Source organism: Syngnathoides biaculeatus, chromosome 4 (assembly GCF_019802595.1).
Source record: "Syngnathoides biaculeatus isolate LvHL_M chromosome 4, ASM1980259v1, whole genome shotgun sequence".
Taxonomy (NCBI): Eukaryota; Metazoa; Chordata; class Actinopteri; order Syngnathiformes; family Syngnathidae; genus Syngnathoides; species Syngnathoides biaculeatus.
The window spans coordinates 4,515,164-4,531,929 of NC_084643.1; the positions used below are offsets into that span (position 1 = coordinate 4,515,164).

The window sequence follows — 16,766 nt, forward strand, 5'->3', positions numbered from 1 at the left end:
CTTAAATTACATATTCGTGAAATATGTGTACCGTAAATAATCACTTTGAATTCCACTTGACTTGTAAACTACAACTAAGACGACATAATGACATCCTCAATAATAATTAATATTTTTCACAATTCTATTGGGATCATTGTTTATTTTTGCGACTTTACTATCGAATCTGTTACTACAGTTCAAAAGGTAGATTTGGCATGATTATTTAGGGGAAAGGTCGCACAGTTTGGGGGTCTAGACTTGGATGAGTGGACGAAAACATTTAGTCAGTGACCAGTTAGATTCCGACTTTGTACGTTGTCATGTCTCTGCTCAGAGGTAAGTACACCTGAAAATATCAAGAATAATCAAAGCCAAATAAGTGAATCGGCGTGTCTGAATTTCGACTTGAAAGGCGTCAATGGAACTGCCTGACAATGTGTGGCAATGTTCCACAGACATCTATCGAAATTTGGACAACATGAGTAGTAAATTTAGGCTTTTTTTTTTTTTTTACCTCATTGAATAAAAGCTTGGAAGTTTGGACATTTAGACTGCAAAGTTGGGAATAATTTGGAACTTGAATTTGTGGAAAGAAGAACCCCTTGTTGCGATGGTAAAAGTGCTGAGGTCACTTAAAGAAGTAAATGTAAAATTGTACCGGATAAAAAGAAACATGTTTAATCAGTTATTTAATCAGTGATGATAAGGTTACTTTTAGAATAACTTAACTTTATTGTGCATTTTAAGTGCTCAAAGAATTTGAGGAGTTATCAGTCCATCTCTACTTAATACGATCATTGACGGAAATGGTGTACACAAATCCAAACAATTTTAAAGTCGCTGCGGAACAAAATGGGTGTAGATACCAATAGAACATCAGGTATTAAATTAATGTACTGCACACAGTGTAACTGGCATGAGACAAAACGTGTGGGGTGGGAAAATCTAGCGCGCCAGTTACAGGGCATGACCATTGACCCTTTTCTAGTCCTCTTCCCCCCCCAATCAACGGTTTGCAGGACTGAAAGACGATGCCAGATGATATTGAAACCACGCTACTGTTTTCTTGCCAGGGGTCTTCATTGTAGCCGCCAAGCGCACTCCGTTCGGCACCTACGGTGGCGTCCTGAAGGATCACACCGCAACGGACCTGGCCGAGCACGCGGCCAAGGCGGCCCTGGCGGCGGGCGGTGTGGCGCCCGAGCTCGTCGACAGCGTCATCATGGGGAATGTCATGCAGGTGTTGAACTCCTCCACTTTGTAACAGCACAAAATTATGAACAGCATGGTTTAGATGGTGTTATGCATTATTTTCAATTCCTTTCAGAGCTCAGCAGACGCCCCCTACATCGCACGCCATGTTGGTCTTAGGTGCGGCGTTCCCATCCCTGTGCCCGCTCTCACTGTCAACAGGCTGTGTGGATCTGGTTTCCAGTCTATCATCAATGGGGCTCAGGTGAGACCGTCTCCGAGAACACCCGCGTTCGGCTGAAGTAAAATGACCCAGCCCCAGTTTGAGAAAAACGGCCCATATTTATTTTACACATATCCAGAATTAGTTTGTTTTTCATTGACAAAATAAAAAAAAAAAAACCATTGTGTTACCTTGTGTGTTTGCAGGAGATTTGTGTGAAGGACTCAGAAGTTGTGCTGTGCGGCGGTTCGGAGAGCATGAGCCAGGCTCCGTACGCCGTTCGCAACATTCGATTCGGTACAAAGTTCGGGCTCGATCTCAAGGTTGGCTTTGTCTTCCTCGTCGTACTTAGCAGCACAAACGTTTTGTTTTTAGAAACGCTCTCAAAATGCCTTGATTGACAGCTGGAGGACACCTTGTGGGCCGGGTTGACTGACCTACACGTAAAAATCCCGATGGGCATCACGGCGGAAAACCTGGCTGACAAGTACAAAATAACACGAGAGGATTGCGACAACTACGCGTACCAGACACAGCAAAAATGGAAAGCAGGTCGGAGGATCTTACACTTTTCCGCCCACCTCTCACTCACACACAGTGTCCGTCTTGTATAAAGTTGCCCATAGACTTCCATCCATCCATTTTCTGAGCCGCTTATCCTCACGAGGGTCGCGGGAGTGCTTGAGCCTAGCCCAGCTGTCAACGGGCAGGAGAGGGTGTCCACCCTGAACTGGTTGCCAGCCAATCGCAGGGCACACCGAGACAAACAGCTGCACTCACAATCAAACCTAGGGGCAATTTAAAGTGTGCAATTAATGTTGCATGTTTTTGGGTAGTGGGAGGAAACTGGAGTGCCCGGAGAAAACCCGCGCAGGCACGCGGAGAACATGGAAACTACACACTAGGCGGGACCGGGATTGAACCCGGGACCTCAGAACTGTGAGGCCAAAGAGTTCAATGACATATCAGAAAAAATTAAGAATAGTTGAAGTCTTAAAAAAAAAAAAATATCCTTGTTACATTATGATTTGTCTGGTTTATGAATGTGATCATTTGGTCTAAGAGAGAGACTTTGTTTTTAAGAAGTATATTTTTACTAGAAAACAATGTTTTATTTAATTCCAATCATTATTTCATAATTCATAGTTTTCTGTTTTCATTTCACAAAAATGCTACTTTTTTTCATGGAAAATTTAAATTTCCCCCGAGTTATTCTTGTAACATTTTTACATAATAGTACAACTTTACGAATCTTTTTTAGTAGCGAAGCCCATTCTTTGTATTCATCCATCCATCCATTTTCTTTGCCGCTTATCCTCACGAGGGTTGCAGGGAGTGCTGGAGCCTATCCCAGCTGTCAACGGGCAGGAGGCGGGGGTACACCCTGAACTGGTTGCCAGCCAATCGCAGGGCACATGGAGACAAACAGCCGCAATCACAATCACACCTACGGGCAATTTAGAGTGTCCAATTAATGGTGCATGTTTTTGGGATGTGGGAGGAAACCGGAGTCCCCGGAGAAAACCCGCGCAGGCACGGGGGAGAACATACAAATTCAATACTTCTTTGGCTTTTTCCTCAGCTCACGAGGCCGGCCGCTTCACCGCAGAAATGGCTCCAATTGATCTGAAATCAAAGAAAGGCCAAACGTCCATGGCTCAGGACGAACACCCTCGTCCTCAGACCACGTTGGAGCAGATGGCGAAACTGCCGACCGTCTTCAAGAAGGGAGGCAGCGTTACTGCCGCGAACGCTTCGGTGAGTCCTGAGCTCTACTGTGACCCCGTGGAAAAAGAATGTTCCAGGCCATTTTCAGTAGAAACTATCCACCTTCCGGGTGGCAATGGCGCCAATGGAACAAACCGGTCTGTGTCATTTGAGCGTGGTAAAGCACTTGAGAAAATAGCAAGTACCCTAGCGTGTATTGTGTACAAATGTTATGAAATGGGTTACTGCGATGAAATATTTGCATATGTTGTTCAGTTCCACTAAGCTAAACTATCGCCGCAGGGCGTGTCGGACGGCGCCGCTGCGTTGGTGATTGCCAGCGAGGATGCACTCAGTCAACACAAGCTGACTCCGCTGGCTAGAATTGTGGCCTATCATGTGTCTGGCTGCGACCCGAGCATCATGGGAATCGGTGAGTCGTGCTCACGTGAAGAATACAGCCAAGTGTTCATTTCAAATGGAACCACGTTGAGAATTTTTATTTTTTTTTACTCACGCAGGGCCCGTTCCAGCCATCACAGAGGCTCTGAAAAAAGCTGGACTATCGCTTAGTGACATGGACCTGGTGGAGGTCAGTAATTGAAGTTGAAGGTTGCTCATCAATTATTTATACCTCTTATTATGGGTCTTGAACACGGTGCCGTTCAGGCTAAGACCACCAATGAAGGATAACAATATACCGTACTTCCGCCCTACAGAGCGCAGCTGGTTGCAAGCCTCACCGAGTACATTTCTAGAGGAAATACCACTTGGTACATACATACGCCGCAGCTGTGTAAAAGCCGCAAGTGCCCACATTGAAACACGAGATATTTACAAAGAAAGACGGGACACAGAAAGAGTTTAACTCTAGCGCTGCGCTAACGCTAGCGCGGTGCTAAACCTAGCGCTAATGCTAGCACTAACGCTAACAGGGCCGAAAATAAAACTTACCGGTAAATATCACTGAGACACGCCAGTAACACAGCAGCAACACGCTAGCACAGCACTAACAGGGTCGGTTAAAATAAAACTTACTGGGAAATATCACTGAGACACGCAAGTAAGACACCAGCTACACGCTAGCTACTAGCTACCAATTATTTGGATATAGCCTACCACCGCTGGTTAGAACTAATTTGAACCCATAACAGGTGGTTTGGATAGAGGGAGAATAGAAACAACTCTTTCAATCATATTATGGAACAAATATCACACATTACAGGAACCAAAAGTACATTCTTAAAGTGTATGGAATGTCCCGTTTCTAGCGCAAATGATCTTATCTTGTACCATAAAATGCACAACCTTTTTGATGTTTTTAACCAAAAAATAAAAGTGTTTTTGGCTTAAAGTCTGTGAACTTTCACCTAGTTTCCCATGTTTGGAAAAACGTGCGTGGCTGACCTCAGACGTCACTACAGGTAAACAAATTGTTCTGCCAATAGTTTCTCATACAAGCACAGGCAGATCCATCGCGCTGTACAATGAACAGACCGGTGGTCCCGTACCTATTTACTAAATACACGGCGTTTGCATAATTTCCAAACAAGACCGAAAACTTTGTATACACATTCAGGTTATCGAAGCCTTTACTATTTATCAGTTGGTGACTAACTAAACCAAACAAGAACTTCACAAATGCTTACCAGTCTTTGTTTCCAACACGAGGCATATCCTGCCCCCCTGCGGGCTCGGCACTTTTTTCATGGTTTCTCGACCAACTGTTTCGTCTGCATTTGAACGTGTGTGCTGTCTATCTCAAATTGATAACCTTTAACGGCTTTATACAGCTTGTGTTCTTCACCGTCTTCGTGGCACCTTTCAGAATATTTTTCATCACTCGAAATATTGGGAAATTTGCATTGGGGCGGCACGCTGGCGCAGCTGGCAAAGCGTTGGCCTCACAGTTCTGAGGACCCGGATTCCATCCCGGCCCCGCCTGTGTGAAGTTTGTGTGTTCTCCCCCGTGCCTGCGTGGGTTTTCTCCGGGTGGCCACTCCGGTTTCCTCCCACATCCCAAAAACATGCAACATTAATTGGACACTCTAAATTGCCCCTTGGTGTGATTGTGAGTGTGAATGGTTGTTCATCTATATGTGCCCTGCGATTGGCTGGCAACCAGTTCAGGGTGTACCCTGCCTCCTGCCTGTTGACAGCTGGGATAGGCTCCAGCACTCCTTGCGACCCTTGTGAGGATAAGCGGCAAAGAAAATGGATGCATGGTTTACAAGGCCGGGGGCCAAGTCGCCGCAGATACGGCAATGCACTCCCACCCTAGCATACTCTACTAATAAAGCATACATTTGAAGCAAAAACTAAATATATTTCTTAAATTATTTAATTTGATAAGTTATTTAAACTATACATGCATTTCTACTATGCAGTTTATTATCAGGAAAAGCTGAAAAAACACTAAAAATATTTCTTAGGCTTGGAACGCATTATTTCATTTTCCATTCATTGTAATGGGAAAACGCGCTTCGGTTTTCAACCGGCCTACTGGAACTGATTGTGGTTGAGAACCGAGGTACCATTGTATTCCGACGCTCGCCATTGCTATCACCGGTTCTGACGTCACGTTCCTACTCTGCTGTTTCTGGTTCGTTTCCGTCTTTTTCCAGCGACTGTGCGATCATTTTTTTCAAATGTTTTCTTCGTAACGGATTTGAAGTTCGAATTCTGCATTAAAAAAAAAAATGTATAATATTAGCAAAAAGGTGCATTGAAGACCTTCCATGCACTTTAGTACACCTGCTGATGGCCTCAACTGACACTCTCACTGTAAACCACAGCGTCGAAAGCCAGGAAATAGTTGACCGACTGTACATCCTCTTATATCTCCACATCTATGTTACTCAACAGATCACACCCGCTTTCTAAAGGCATACATGGTCAGAGTTTCTATGGTGTAAAATATGTGGATGGTGATCCAAGTGGACAAAAATAATACCTTCACCCATATGCATATATTATTTTGGTTGTTGATGGTGTAGTGTAAGTGTGTTGATGAAAGTTTCAAATGTGTAAAAATATGCTTTAAATAGTTGGTCATTGATTTGCACATTTCGTCTATTGCAGGGTGGTCTGGAATTGAACGCCCTTGATCAGGAATTGCTGTCAACATAAATATAATTGTGGTTTATCTTTTACGCAGGTGAATGAGGCTTTTGCCCCGCAGTTCTTGGCAGTGTCCAAGGCCCTGGGACTGGATCCAGAAAAAAGCAACGTCAACGGCGGCGCCATTGCCATCGGGCATCCTCTCGGCGCTTCGGGGGCCCGCATCACCGCTCACCTGGTTCATGAGCTCAGGTAGCGTGCTCACGGCAATGGGCGCTACCATCAGAAGTTATTTCATCTGGCTCTGAATGATTTTTTTTTTTTTTTTTTCTTCCGCGGCAGGCGACGGGGCGGCAAGTACGCCGTCGGATCGGCTTGCATTGGAGGCGGTCAAGGAATCGCCGTCGTCCTCGAACGGTGCTGAGTGAGCCGTCGAGCCGCTAAGAAGAGTCCGCGTCCACGTTCATGCAAAAAACTGCTTGCGTCACATCACAATGCATTCGGCCTTACCAGCTTGAATGACTGATTCCTCGTTTATTCTGGGACGTGCAATCAAATAGACGATGACTAAAGGTTAGATTGTGTTTTCCTTTTACCAACATCAGTCTATTTACATAAAAAAAAATAATAATAATGAATGACAGTTCGCAGTCCTGCCTTACTTTGATAAATGAATGACTATTGTTATGAAACGCTAACGGGTGATTTTGTTTAACGCTTGTGATACATTAAATTGCATACATTGGTGTGCCTCGTATTTTGATCACTCCGTTATATTGACTATACATCTCAAATATTTTGTCTTTGTTGGAGGATCTTAATAAATGACATTTTTGGAAAATGTTTTGTTCTTGCTTATACCACCTGTGTCAGTCCCGAGAAATATTAAAATTGGATTCATGCTGCCACTACATCATGTGCTGCTTAGGATGTGAGTTTTATATGTAATATTAGGGCACAGGGGTCAAACCCAAGGCCCGGGGGCCAGATCTGACCCGACATGATTTTATGTGACCCGCAAAGAGAGTGTCAATTTCAATTATTCTTGTCAACACTTTTACAAAAATTTGTCATGCATCATAAATGATAAATTTGAGATATTCTAAGCATTTTTGTGTTACCAAACATGATTAGTGGAAAAAACACATTATCCATGATTTCTGATTCCAAACGTAGATCATAGATTCATGATGCATATACGACGAGACGAAATATTTGGATTGTTTCAGTCATAACGGCCCTATGAGGGAAACTGGAACCACAAAGTGGCCCGCAAGAAAAATGATTTTGACGCCGCTGTATTAGTGTAACATTACGACAAAAGATGTTACAAGTGCAATACTGTATATTAGTAAGTCCTTGCCATCTCTAAATTCAATATACATTGAAAATAAATAAAAGATTGCCCAATGATTTATAGGCCGTGACACTCCCGTGACCTTTCTGAGGATAAGCAGCTAGGAAAATGGGTGGATGAATGACTGGTGACCAGTCCTGGGTGTGCGCCACCTTTCGCTCAAAGTCAGCTGGGATAGGCTCCAGGTTATCCGTTACATTAACGACGACATGTGGTGGACACACACAAAAAAAGTTTTTCTTTATGAGGCCTTTTTTTAAATGTGCTCACGTGTTTGAGAGAGAGCTGGACTTTGCGGTACAACAAATTCAAATGTAAAAATTGTACAAGTTTGAGTCCGACTTATCTTTATTGTTGATTACAATATTTCTAAACAACGATCGTTGCTCATAAAATTGAACTTTACACATGTCACACAACGACACGGAATAAGTTTGATACAACGTCATCATAATGCGTCGTTATATGCGTCACTTCCCCGGATGTCGTTCTTTTTTTCTTAGCAGAGGTAAGACTGCATAGCTGTCCTTCTTCGATGTGAATCAAATCCATCCCAATCACAGTTATCGGAGCATTGTTACGCTCTAAAAATACGACAACATGAATCTATGCGCTTAGACTGTGCGTCGTGAGTCGGTATTACTCGTTAATACGCAAGGATGAACTGAATATACGGCTTGATTTGTCGGTAGCCAGGGCCGCCTGCTAGTTTCGGATGGTGGCTAACAGAAACGTGTTGGAAGAGTGCGGTGGCATTGCGAGTTTAGTAGCATAAATACATAATGTCAGCTCGTATAAATGGAATAGAAAGCCGCTAGTCTCATTTAACTAGGTTCTTTGCGGCTCCAGCTAAATGTAAACCCGGTGCCGCTTACTTATTTGCTGGTAGCGAACGTTGTCATTCATTGTGGTATTACGGAAACTGACTTGTGTAGATGCTATGTTTATTATACTATTTGATAGTAGTAAGTTGGCAATCTTGCTTAAGTTTGTACTGTGTAGTCTACTCCTGCTCCACGATGGCGTTTAGTGCGTGACGTTGACAAGTCACTAATTGCGTGTTTTTGGTTTGAAGAGGAGTTGGAGTCCGTCGAATAAAATGAGTCTTGTTTTCTCAATTGTCTTTGTAGTGAATGAGGGAGAATCAGTACAAGGGGGGATCCCCCATACAGTCCAAATTGAAGTAGAGTGGGAAATTTCTCCACTACACACGCAAAGGTCTGATTTGGGACACAACAAATGCCACAAATATAGAAAAAATTGCTGTGTTGGGTTGAAATAGGAATAGGGAATAAAATACCACTGCGAAGTAACTCGTCAACATTGACTCTCGTCACATGAGTGTTGACTTAATAACAACATTTGAAGTTATATTCCTAATGCATCCTTTGTGTTTTTATGTTTGTTTTAGGGCCGTGAGTTTCACTTGTGGAATAATAAAGCATCCGAACAGCTTTTAATGATCTCATATTCATTTGACGTGCATTATATGTTGAACGTGCTGCATATTGATTAATGACGCACATATTGTTATGTTAGATGGCAGAGGGAGACAAAAAGCCTGCGGCGGGAGACAAAAAGCCTGCGGCGGGTGACAAAAAGCCGTCGGCGGGTAACAAAAAGCCGTCGGCGGGTGACAAAAAGCCGTCGGCGGGTGACAAAAAGCCGTCGGCGGGTGACAAAAAGCCGTCGGCGGCAGCCAAGAAGCCGGCTGCGGGAGGCAAGAAGCCGGCTGCGGGAGCCAAGAAGCCGGCGGCGGGAGGCAAAAAGCTAGCCCCGGGAGGCAAAAAGCCGGTGGCGGCAGGCAAAAAGTTTGTGGCGAAAGGTAAAAAGCCGGCGGCAGGAGACAAAAAACCTGTGGCGGGAGACAAAAAGCCGGCGGCGGGTGACAAAAAACCTGCGACGGAAGGGAAATCACTAGCCAAGAAGGCGCACGCGAGCCGTAACCCGGTCCTGGCCCGGGGTATCGGCCGTTACTCCCGCTCGGCTATGTACGCTCGTCGCGCCATGTACAAGCGGAAGACCAAGATGTCCGAGACTAAGGTGAGGAGTCCCACTGTCAGCGTTAACGTTTATGTCGAAGGAATGACACTTGTGTTGTCGTGCTTTCAGGTGGAGAAGAAGTTGAAAGCGAAACGCAAAACCTACGTTGTCAAGACCGTTGGCGGTGACAAGAATGGAGGCACCCGTAAGGTCAAGCTTCGCAAGTTGGTATGGAGGAACAACACATTATGATACACCAGTCATTCTGAAATAGATATTGTAATGAAAAACACATATAACATTATTGCGGAAGTGTCATTCGACATTGAAGTGGTTGCCATATTGCCTGCAACGTCTGTACATCGGGACATTCACCATTCAAAACACGGTGTGCCACCTACTATGGGAGACGAAAGTTCTTTTCGAAGAAGAGGACGTTTCACAATCGAGTGACGTCACCGTGGCAATATTTCCCTATCTTTTCATTTCGAGTCATATTTAGATGATATGCGGCTCACTTCTAACTTACAACAGACTCCCAGACAGTATGTATGAGCCACCCCGGCCGAAGCAGTCAGTGACGGGAACATCAACACATTTAGCACCCGACTTACGTACGGGTATCTTTTGTTACATTCTACGTCCCACCGCCCCAGTATTGTTTTTCTCTCTTTTTTTTTTTTTTCTTTTTTTTTTTTTAAAGTAGTGCAGTTCATTTTTCACGACGAACCGGGTCTTTTTGAAAAGTGTAAAGAATGAATCCACCTTCCCGAGTGTTCGAGCAATATCCAGAAATACAACGAGCCGGCATTTTGGCTAACGCAAAGGAAGAAAGCAGATAAAACTAGTAGAAACATACGAGAGCGCCTGAGTGGTCATCTGCTACTAACATCACTTCAGGCTACTTGTCGAAAACAAATCCCTCGAGAGGATTTTCATGGTGGACGTGATGAAGAGCCATATACGTCAAAATCATGTTGTTTGGTGAAAAAACAAATGGTTGCATTCCAGCTGCCCCCCCCCACACACACACACACACATTAATAACATACTAAAAATCATCAATTTCATGACAGTGACCCTTTAAACAAAATATTACTCTGCAAAAACCACAACGACTAACACTAAAAGTCATGCAGTGGGCTCGCCTTTATCAGAACCAGTTTTTCCCAAAATGTTCATTTAATATTAGTGGAAGCTACTGTAAAAAATGTACACTTGTAACATTAGGTGTGATGGAGAAAAATAAAAACTACTTGGTGAATCACTCAAAATGTATTGCACATCAGATAAAAATTGTATTTGAAGAATTGGAAATTAAAAGAGAAATGTATATTGAACTTGATAAATACGACTGAGCTGTAATGAGGGAGTAATTTCTACCTTCCCACTAGAGTAATCGTGTGTGCCACCCATTGAGCATTACGAGTCTGTATGACACCCCAAAAAATGATATTTTTGCTTTTGAGTGAAATTTCCAGGTGAACTGAAGATGCACTATTTATGCTATCCAACTGATCAATGCTTACTTTGTGACCCACTTTGTTGTCTAGCAATGTTTTCAATGACAAAATGGCTGACGTTTGATCCACGGACTGATACATGCACTGGCCCAATAAGAACTTTTATCAGGCCTCGTCATCACGCTATTTTCATTTTGGCATTATGAAACCAAAATGACTGCTAATAATTGATCAGCAGTTTCTCGCCATTGCAAGGAAACAGGATGTTAACAAAGGGAAGTGGCCGGTTTGTCGTAGTGTCACGGTACTAGAAAGATTGGAAGAGTCACAGAGAGGCGTAGAAGTGGGTGGTCCAAATACCAAAGAGAGTCCAAATACTTTTTGAGTAGTTTATATTTCCCAAATACTTTATACTGTGGTTTTATGCACGTGACATTCTTACAGTTGAATGTTTGTTTCCTCGTGTCCCGGCAGCCCCGCTACTACCCCACAGAGGACGTCCCCCGCAAGCTGAAGAGCCACGGGAAGAAGCCCTTCAGCCAGCACAGGAGGCGGCTGCGCTCCTCCATCACACCGGGCACCGTTCTCATCCTGCTCACCGGCCGCCACCGCGGGAAGGTAGGAATTGCGACTGCACGGCGTTCTTGGCACCATGTTGTTACAGTAGCGGCAAATAAATAAATAAATGAAGTTGCAGCACTCGTCAATTGACAATAATTTGCTCTTCTGAAGTCGGTCTTCTTGTCGCCACTGACTGGCACTCAAAACACAGTAAAAATGTGATAAAATCATCACAAGGGGGAACATACCAAAGCGATATATTAAATTCTAGCCAAATGGGTGAGGTTACATCTTGCGGGTTTGTCATCATTGGTCAATATCGCTGTGAGAATGCAGCTCAGTGGTAACATAAGTACTGTAATTTCCGGCCTACAGAGCGCACCTGGTTATAAGCCTCACCCGGTGCTTTTGTAAAGGAAATACCATTTGGTACATACACAGGCCGCAGCCGCGTAAAAGCCGCAAGTGCCCACGTTGAAACTGGCGTTGAAACACAAGATATTTATAATGAGGGTACACAGAGAATTTAACGCTGGGTTGGTTTAAAAAAAAAAAAAAAAAAAGAAGAAAGAAAACATACCGGTAAAAATCACTGAGACACGGGGCAGTAACACTTGTGTCTAACAAGGCCGGACCGGTAAAAGTCACGTTCTCGGCACATATATTCCACCAGTCTCACTCCTACGTTTTCCGCTCGAGTGCCCCCTTGCGGCCGTTAGGAAATAATGCACAAATGAGCCATATCGCCATAAAAACCAAAGCGTGTGGGAAAAGTCACAGCTCATGGGCCGGAAATGATGGTCGTCAATATCGCTGTGAAAATGCATTTCGGTCATAAGTGTAACACAGGCCACTGAAAAGCAGCCAGTACAGCTGTAGCCGAGCATGTCTTATTGCGGCACCTGATGTATTCTTATATCGGTTCGTTTTTCTTGGCCACTTATCCTCACGAGGATCGCGAGAGTGCAGGAGCCTATCCCGGCCGTTAACGGGGAGGAGGCGGGGTACACCCTGAACTGGTTGCCAGCCGATTCCAGGGCACACCGAGACAAACGGTCACAATCACACCTTGGGGCAATTTAGGGTGTCCAATTAATGTTGCATGTTTTTGGGATGTGGGAGGAAACCCGCGGAGAACATGGAAACGCCACACAGGCAGGGCTCGGATTGAACCCGGTGTGATGGTCTGGGCGCTCCCGGTGAAAAGTCGTCTTGTGATGCATGTGTGTATATTAATGTGCATGTTTGTATATTTTGTAAACTCCCAGCCAGTCTGAAACATCCGCATCTATGCTTCGTGTGCCGTTTGACAACTTGTCGCCGAGTGTTCGTGTTCGCTGTGTTCGTCTCACAAAGACGAACAGATATGTTAATACTTTTGGATTTCTCAGTAATTGTCTCACAAGGGGACTTTTCGGCACGGGGGAGCGCTCAGACCGTCACCCTCAGAACTGTGAGGCCAATTAATTAAAAAAAAATAATTCATGCAAAATGTAGTCTTTAACTCCAACCTTTATTCTTGCTTGCATTTTCTGTCGGCGTGGTTCAATAAAAAAAAAAAATGGAATTGGATTTTCTCATTGCGTGAAACAAGGACTGCTCTTGTCTTTTGAATCAAACAAGTGCAATGCAACTTGTTGATCTCTTTCGCGAATGAAATCGTTTCTCCCCACGCAACTGATGGCGGAATGGGCGACTCGCTACTGGAATCAGACTTGCTTATGCGAGTTCTGGCAAATGTGAGGTTGCCGGTTTTATTACGCATTTGTTAAATGACTGGAAAATTAGGATACCTTAGAAAATGACTTTTTTTTTTTTTTTTTGGGTGCTTTAGCGCGTGGTCTTCCTGAAGCAGCTCCCAAGCGGTCTCCTGCTCGTCACCGGTACGTTTGCGACATCCATTTTCCACGCAAGCGACAAATACTAATCCATCTTTTGGGGGTCTGCAAGGTCCCCTCGCCTTGAACAGAGTCCCCCTGCGCAGGGCTCACCAGAAGTTTGTCATCGCCACCAACACCAAAGTGGACATCACCCCGATGAAGCTCCCCAAGATGCTTAATGACGTCTACTTCAAGAAGAAGAAGCTGAGGAGGCCTCGTCACCAGGAGGGGGAAATCTTCGACACGGAGAAGGAGGTAAGCGAGCGCCGCCGGGGTCCGGTTTGAGAGCTCGCGGAACGACGGCCGACCCTTTTCCTCGCGTGCGCAGAAGTACCAGCTGACCGAGCAGAGGAAGGCGGACCAGAAGGCGGTGGACTCGCAGCTCATGCCGCTCATCAAGAAAGTTCCCCAGCTCAGAGGATACCTGCGCGGTTCCTTCTGCCTTTCCAATGGTGTATTTCCTCACAAGCTGGTTTTCTAAGTGTGCTAATAAAAGGTTCTGGAACGTTCCAGTTATTTATTTATTAAAAATCACCCACCCCCCGGTGTTAAAACGGTACACAATGAACAGGCAGCGGATGCAGAAACCTTAACATTTAATTTTATAAAAGACATGTAAATGTTAACAGGCAAAAATAAATACGTTTTTGACTTGTTCGGATAGCCACGTTTTAATCCTCAAAACAAAAAAAGTAGAAAGCACAAAAAAAGGCATTTCTTCCCCCCCCCCCCCCCACTTGGAATGAGTGCCTTTGTCGAGTCAATAAATGTGTTGTTAGTTTTTAAATCGGTGTGTGTTGTTCTCAGCCCGACTTAAAGAGCAGGATGGCCACCTGGCCCAAGTAGAAGTAGATGAAATGTTTGGTCTCGTGGGTCACGTAGCTGCCAAAGTTCCTCCCCACGATGCAGTGCCAAGTCGGGTTGTACTTCTTGTCGAACTCCTGCCGCCGAGAAGAACACTTGTTAAAAGCCCGCTCGGCGTTCTTTAATCTCGGTCCTCCGACGACGGGTTTACGCGGCGCGGCCGATTTGTCGCCGCGTACGCGGAGCGCCGCCACTTTACACTTTTACAAAGTAAGCATAGGAACAAAGACGCTCTCGGGGACTTCTTATTCCTCCTTTCAACTTGATAGACATCCCATTTTGAGCTGGAAAAAATATCGGGCTTTCCTTGTGTCACAGGCTGCAATACATAAATTATGAACAAATTCTTTTTATTACATCGTACGTTGGTTAAGTAAAGGGTGTCCCCCCCCTGAAATTACATTATTTTAATTGAATAACAGCCAGTTCTCACATTAATGATATTCAAAATAAAATCTACTCAAAAGTCATAGTACACATAAAATAGAAATTGCATCAGAAATATTATGAAAGCTAAATTATGATTTGAATACATTTTTAAACTCATGTTGACATATCATTCCACATTGTATATGATGTGAATTTAATTACTTGCCTGTGCAACTTTTTTTTTTTTTCAAAGATAAAAAATAGCATTTTGCTACATATTGTAGTTAGTTATGTATTTGGATGTTTAATCAGGTATTCATATTCAAGCAAAAAAATAAATAAAAAATATGCTCTCATGTGCCCTAAACGCTTCAGTGGTAATAGGTCCCCCTGGTCTTGAAATCCATTTTTTGGGGGGGCGGGGAATCATTTGCAACATGACTCCAGGCAAATAATTATAATTAGTAATAATACCTTCTTGATGTAGGCAACGGAAAGATCTCATTTATAATAAAAATCTACTCAAAAGTCGTAGTACACATAAAATGGAAGTCTGTGTCTGAAAAATTGATTATGAAAAGCTAAATTATGATTGGGAGAAATAAATTTTTAACTCATGTATATTGTGTGAATTTAATTAATTGCCTAAAATATTGGGCTTTCCTTGTGTCACAGGCTAGAATACATAAATTATGAACTAATGTTTATTCCATCATATGTTGGTTAAGTAGAAGACCCCCCCCCCCCAAAAAAAAAAAATTACATTATTTTAGTCTAATAACCAGTTTTCACACAAAATATCTCATTTCAAATAAAATCTATTCGAAAGTCACGGTATACATAAAATAGAAATCTGCATCAGAAAAAGTGGTTATGAAAGCTAAATTATGATTTGGAGGAATACATTTTTAAACTCATGTATATTGTGTGAATTTAATTTGCTGTCTGTGCAACTTTTTTTTTTTTTTAAAGATCCAAACAGGGTTTTGCTACATCTCGTACTTAGTTATGTATTTGGATCCTTAAATCAGGGTTTCATATAGATGCAAAAAAATATAGTTATAAAAAAATGCTCTCATGTGGCCTAAATTCTTTAGTGCCACGTCTTGAGTTCCATTTTTTTTTTTTTTTTTTCCTTTGCGACATGGCTCCTGGCTATGAATAATGATATTGAATACCTTCTTGATGTAGGCAGCGATGTCTTTCTCGATGTTGTACTTCTCCAGCGCCTGCGTGGCGCACTCCACGGCGTCCTGCTGCATGTCCTCGGACATGTCAGCATTCTTGATCACCGCTTTCCTGTCAGACATGGTCGTCGCCCTGGGTGACGAAGACGACGACGACAACAACACAAAAACACTAATTTATGACTTTCTCCAATTTGTCATTACATAATGTCTACAATAATGCACAAGGCGCGGGGACATTTTGGACGAGCTATTTCCACTTGCGTTGCATAACAACTTCCACCCGTGGCGGTGTGCGTGGATGCGCGCGCTCGACTTGTTTCTATGGAGACGCGAGAGCGATAGTTGACTTTTTTTTTTTTTTTTTGGAAATTTTCCTCCCCTCGTCCCAAATTATTAAATAAATTAGCTACACTTGACGGAGCTGACCTTCTTGACACATCGGTTGGGGGTGGCGTGTGGGGAGGGGGCGTTCATGCAGCAGATGCACCGGCGATAAACAAATTTTGACACAAGCATATCGTCGGAATAGTGACGTAGCAACACATTTTTTAGGAAAACGAGCTAGCATCACAACAGCTACATGCTAAAAAAAAAAAAAAAAAAAGGGTGGAGGGGGTGCGAGCTGTTGATTGTTCCGCCGCGGCAGCGGAAGCCGTGCATCGTATCGCCGTACAAAACCCATTTTCGAAACGCGCACCTCCTTCCAACGCACAACACTCGATTTTGTGAACTTCACCTGCTCGTTTGTTGTCCGGCGTTGGGTTCGGTGGACACCGCGAAGCCTTCAGAAAGCCCAACTCGTGCGAAGTGGCGCACGCGAGTGTGACGTGGGCGTGTTGCGCTGGGGCCCTGGGTCTGCTCCGTGCTTATTGGCCGATGTCCGCACAGCGGGCGCCGCGATTGGGTAAACTCTCTCCGGTCTCTCTGGTCTTTCTC

General features: G+C 43.9%; 3 protein-coding genes across 3 annotated transcripts; 2 read left to right on the forward strand and 1 right to left on the reverse strand.

Moving 5' to 3' along the window:
* Positions 1-163: 163 nt before the first annotated feature.
* On the forward strand, positions 164-7,004 carry acaa2 (acetyl-CoA acyltransferase 2). The gene is made up of 10 exons (XM_061817504.1): positions 164-318; positions 1,056-1,222; positions 1,310-1,438; positions 1,603-1,719; positions 1,801-1,948; positions 2,979-3,154; positions 3,407-3,536; positions 3,625-3,695; positions 6,261-6,415; positions 6,506-7,004. Exons 1-10 carry the CDS (start codon positions 303-305, stop codon positions 6,585-6,587), a joined length of 1,191 nt encoding a protein of 396 aa, XP_061673488.1. The 5' UTR covers positions 164-302; the 3' UTR covers positions 6,588-7,004.
* Positions 7,005-7,971: 967 nt separating this feature from the next.
* Positions 7,972-13,916, forward strand: rpl6 (ribosomal protein L6). Its single transcript, XM_061817521.1, has 7 exons — positions 7,972-8,028; positions 9,060-9,563; positions 9,633-9,731; positions 11,441-11,584; positions 13,362-13,410; positions 13,478-13,662; positions 13,736-13,916. The coding sequence occupies exons 2-7, from the start codon at positions 9,060-9,062 to the stop codon at positions 13,886-13,888; spliced, it is 1,134 nt and encodes a 377-aa protein (XP_061673505.1). The 5' UTR covers positions 7,972-8,028; the 3' UTR covers positions 13,889-13,916.
* Positions 13,917-13,986: 70 nt separating this feature from the next.
* On the reverse strand, positions 13,987-16,724 carry dynll1 (dynein, light chain, LC8-type 1). The gene is made up of 3 exons (XM_061817522.1): positions 16,567-16,724; positions 15,819-15,960; positions 13,987-14,348 (listed from the first exon to the last, which is right to left on the reverse strand). The coding sequence occupies exons 2-3, from the start codon at positions 15,948-15,950 to the stop codon at positions 14,211-14,213; spliced, it is 270 nt and encodes an 89-aa protein (XP_061673506.1). The 5' UTR covers positions 15,951-15,960; positions 16,567-16,724; the 3' UTR covers positions 13,987-14,210.
* Positions 16,725-16,766: the final 42 nt, after the last annotated feature.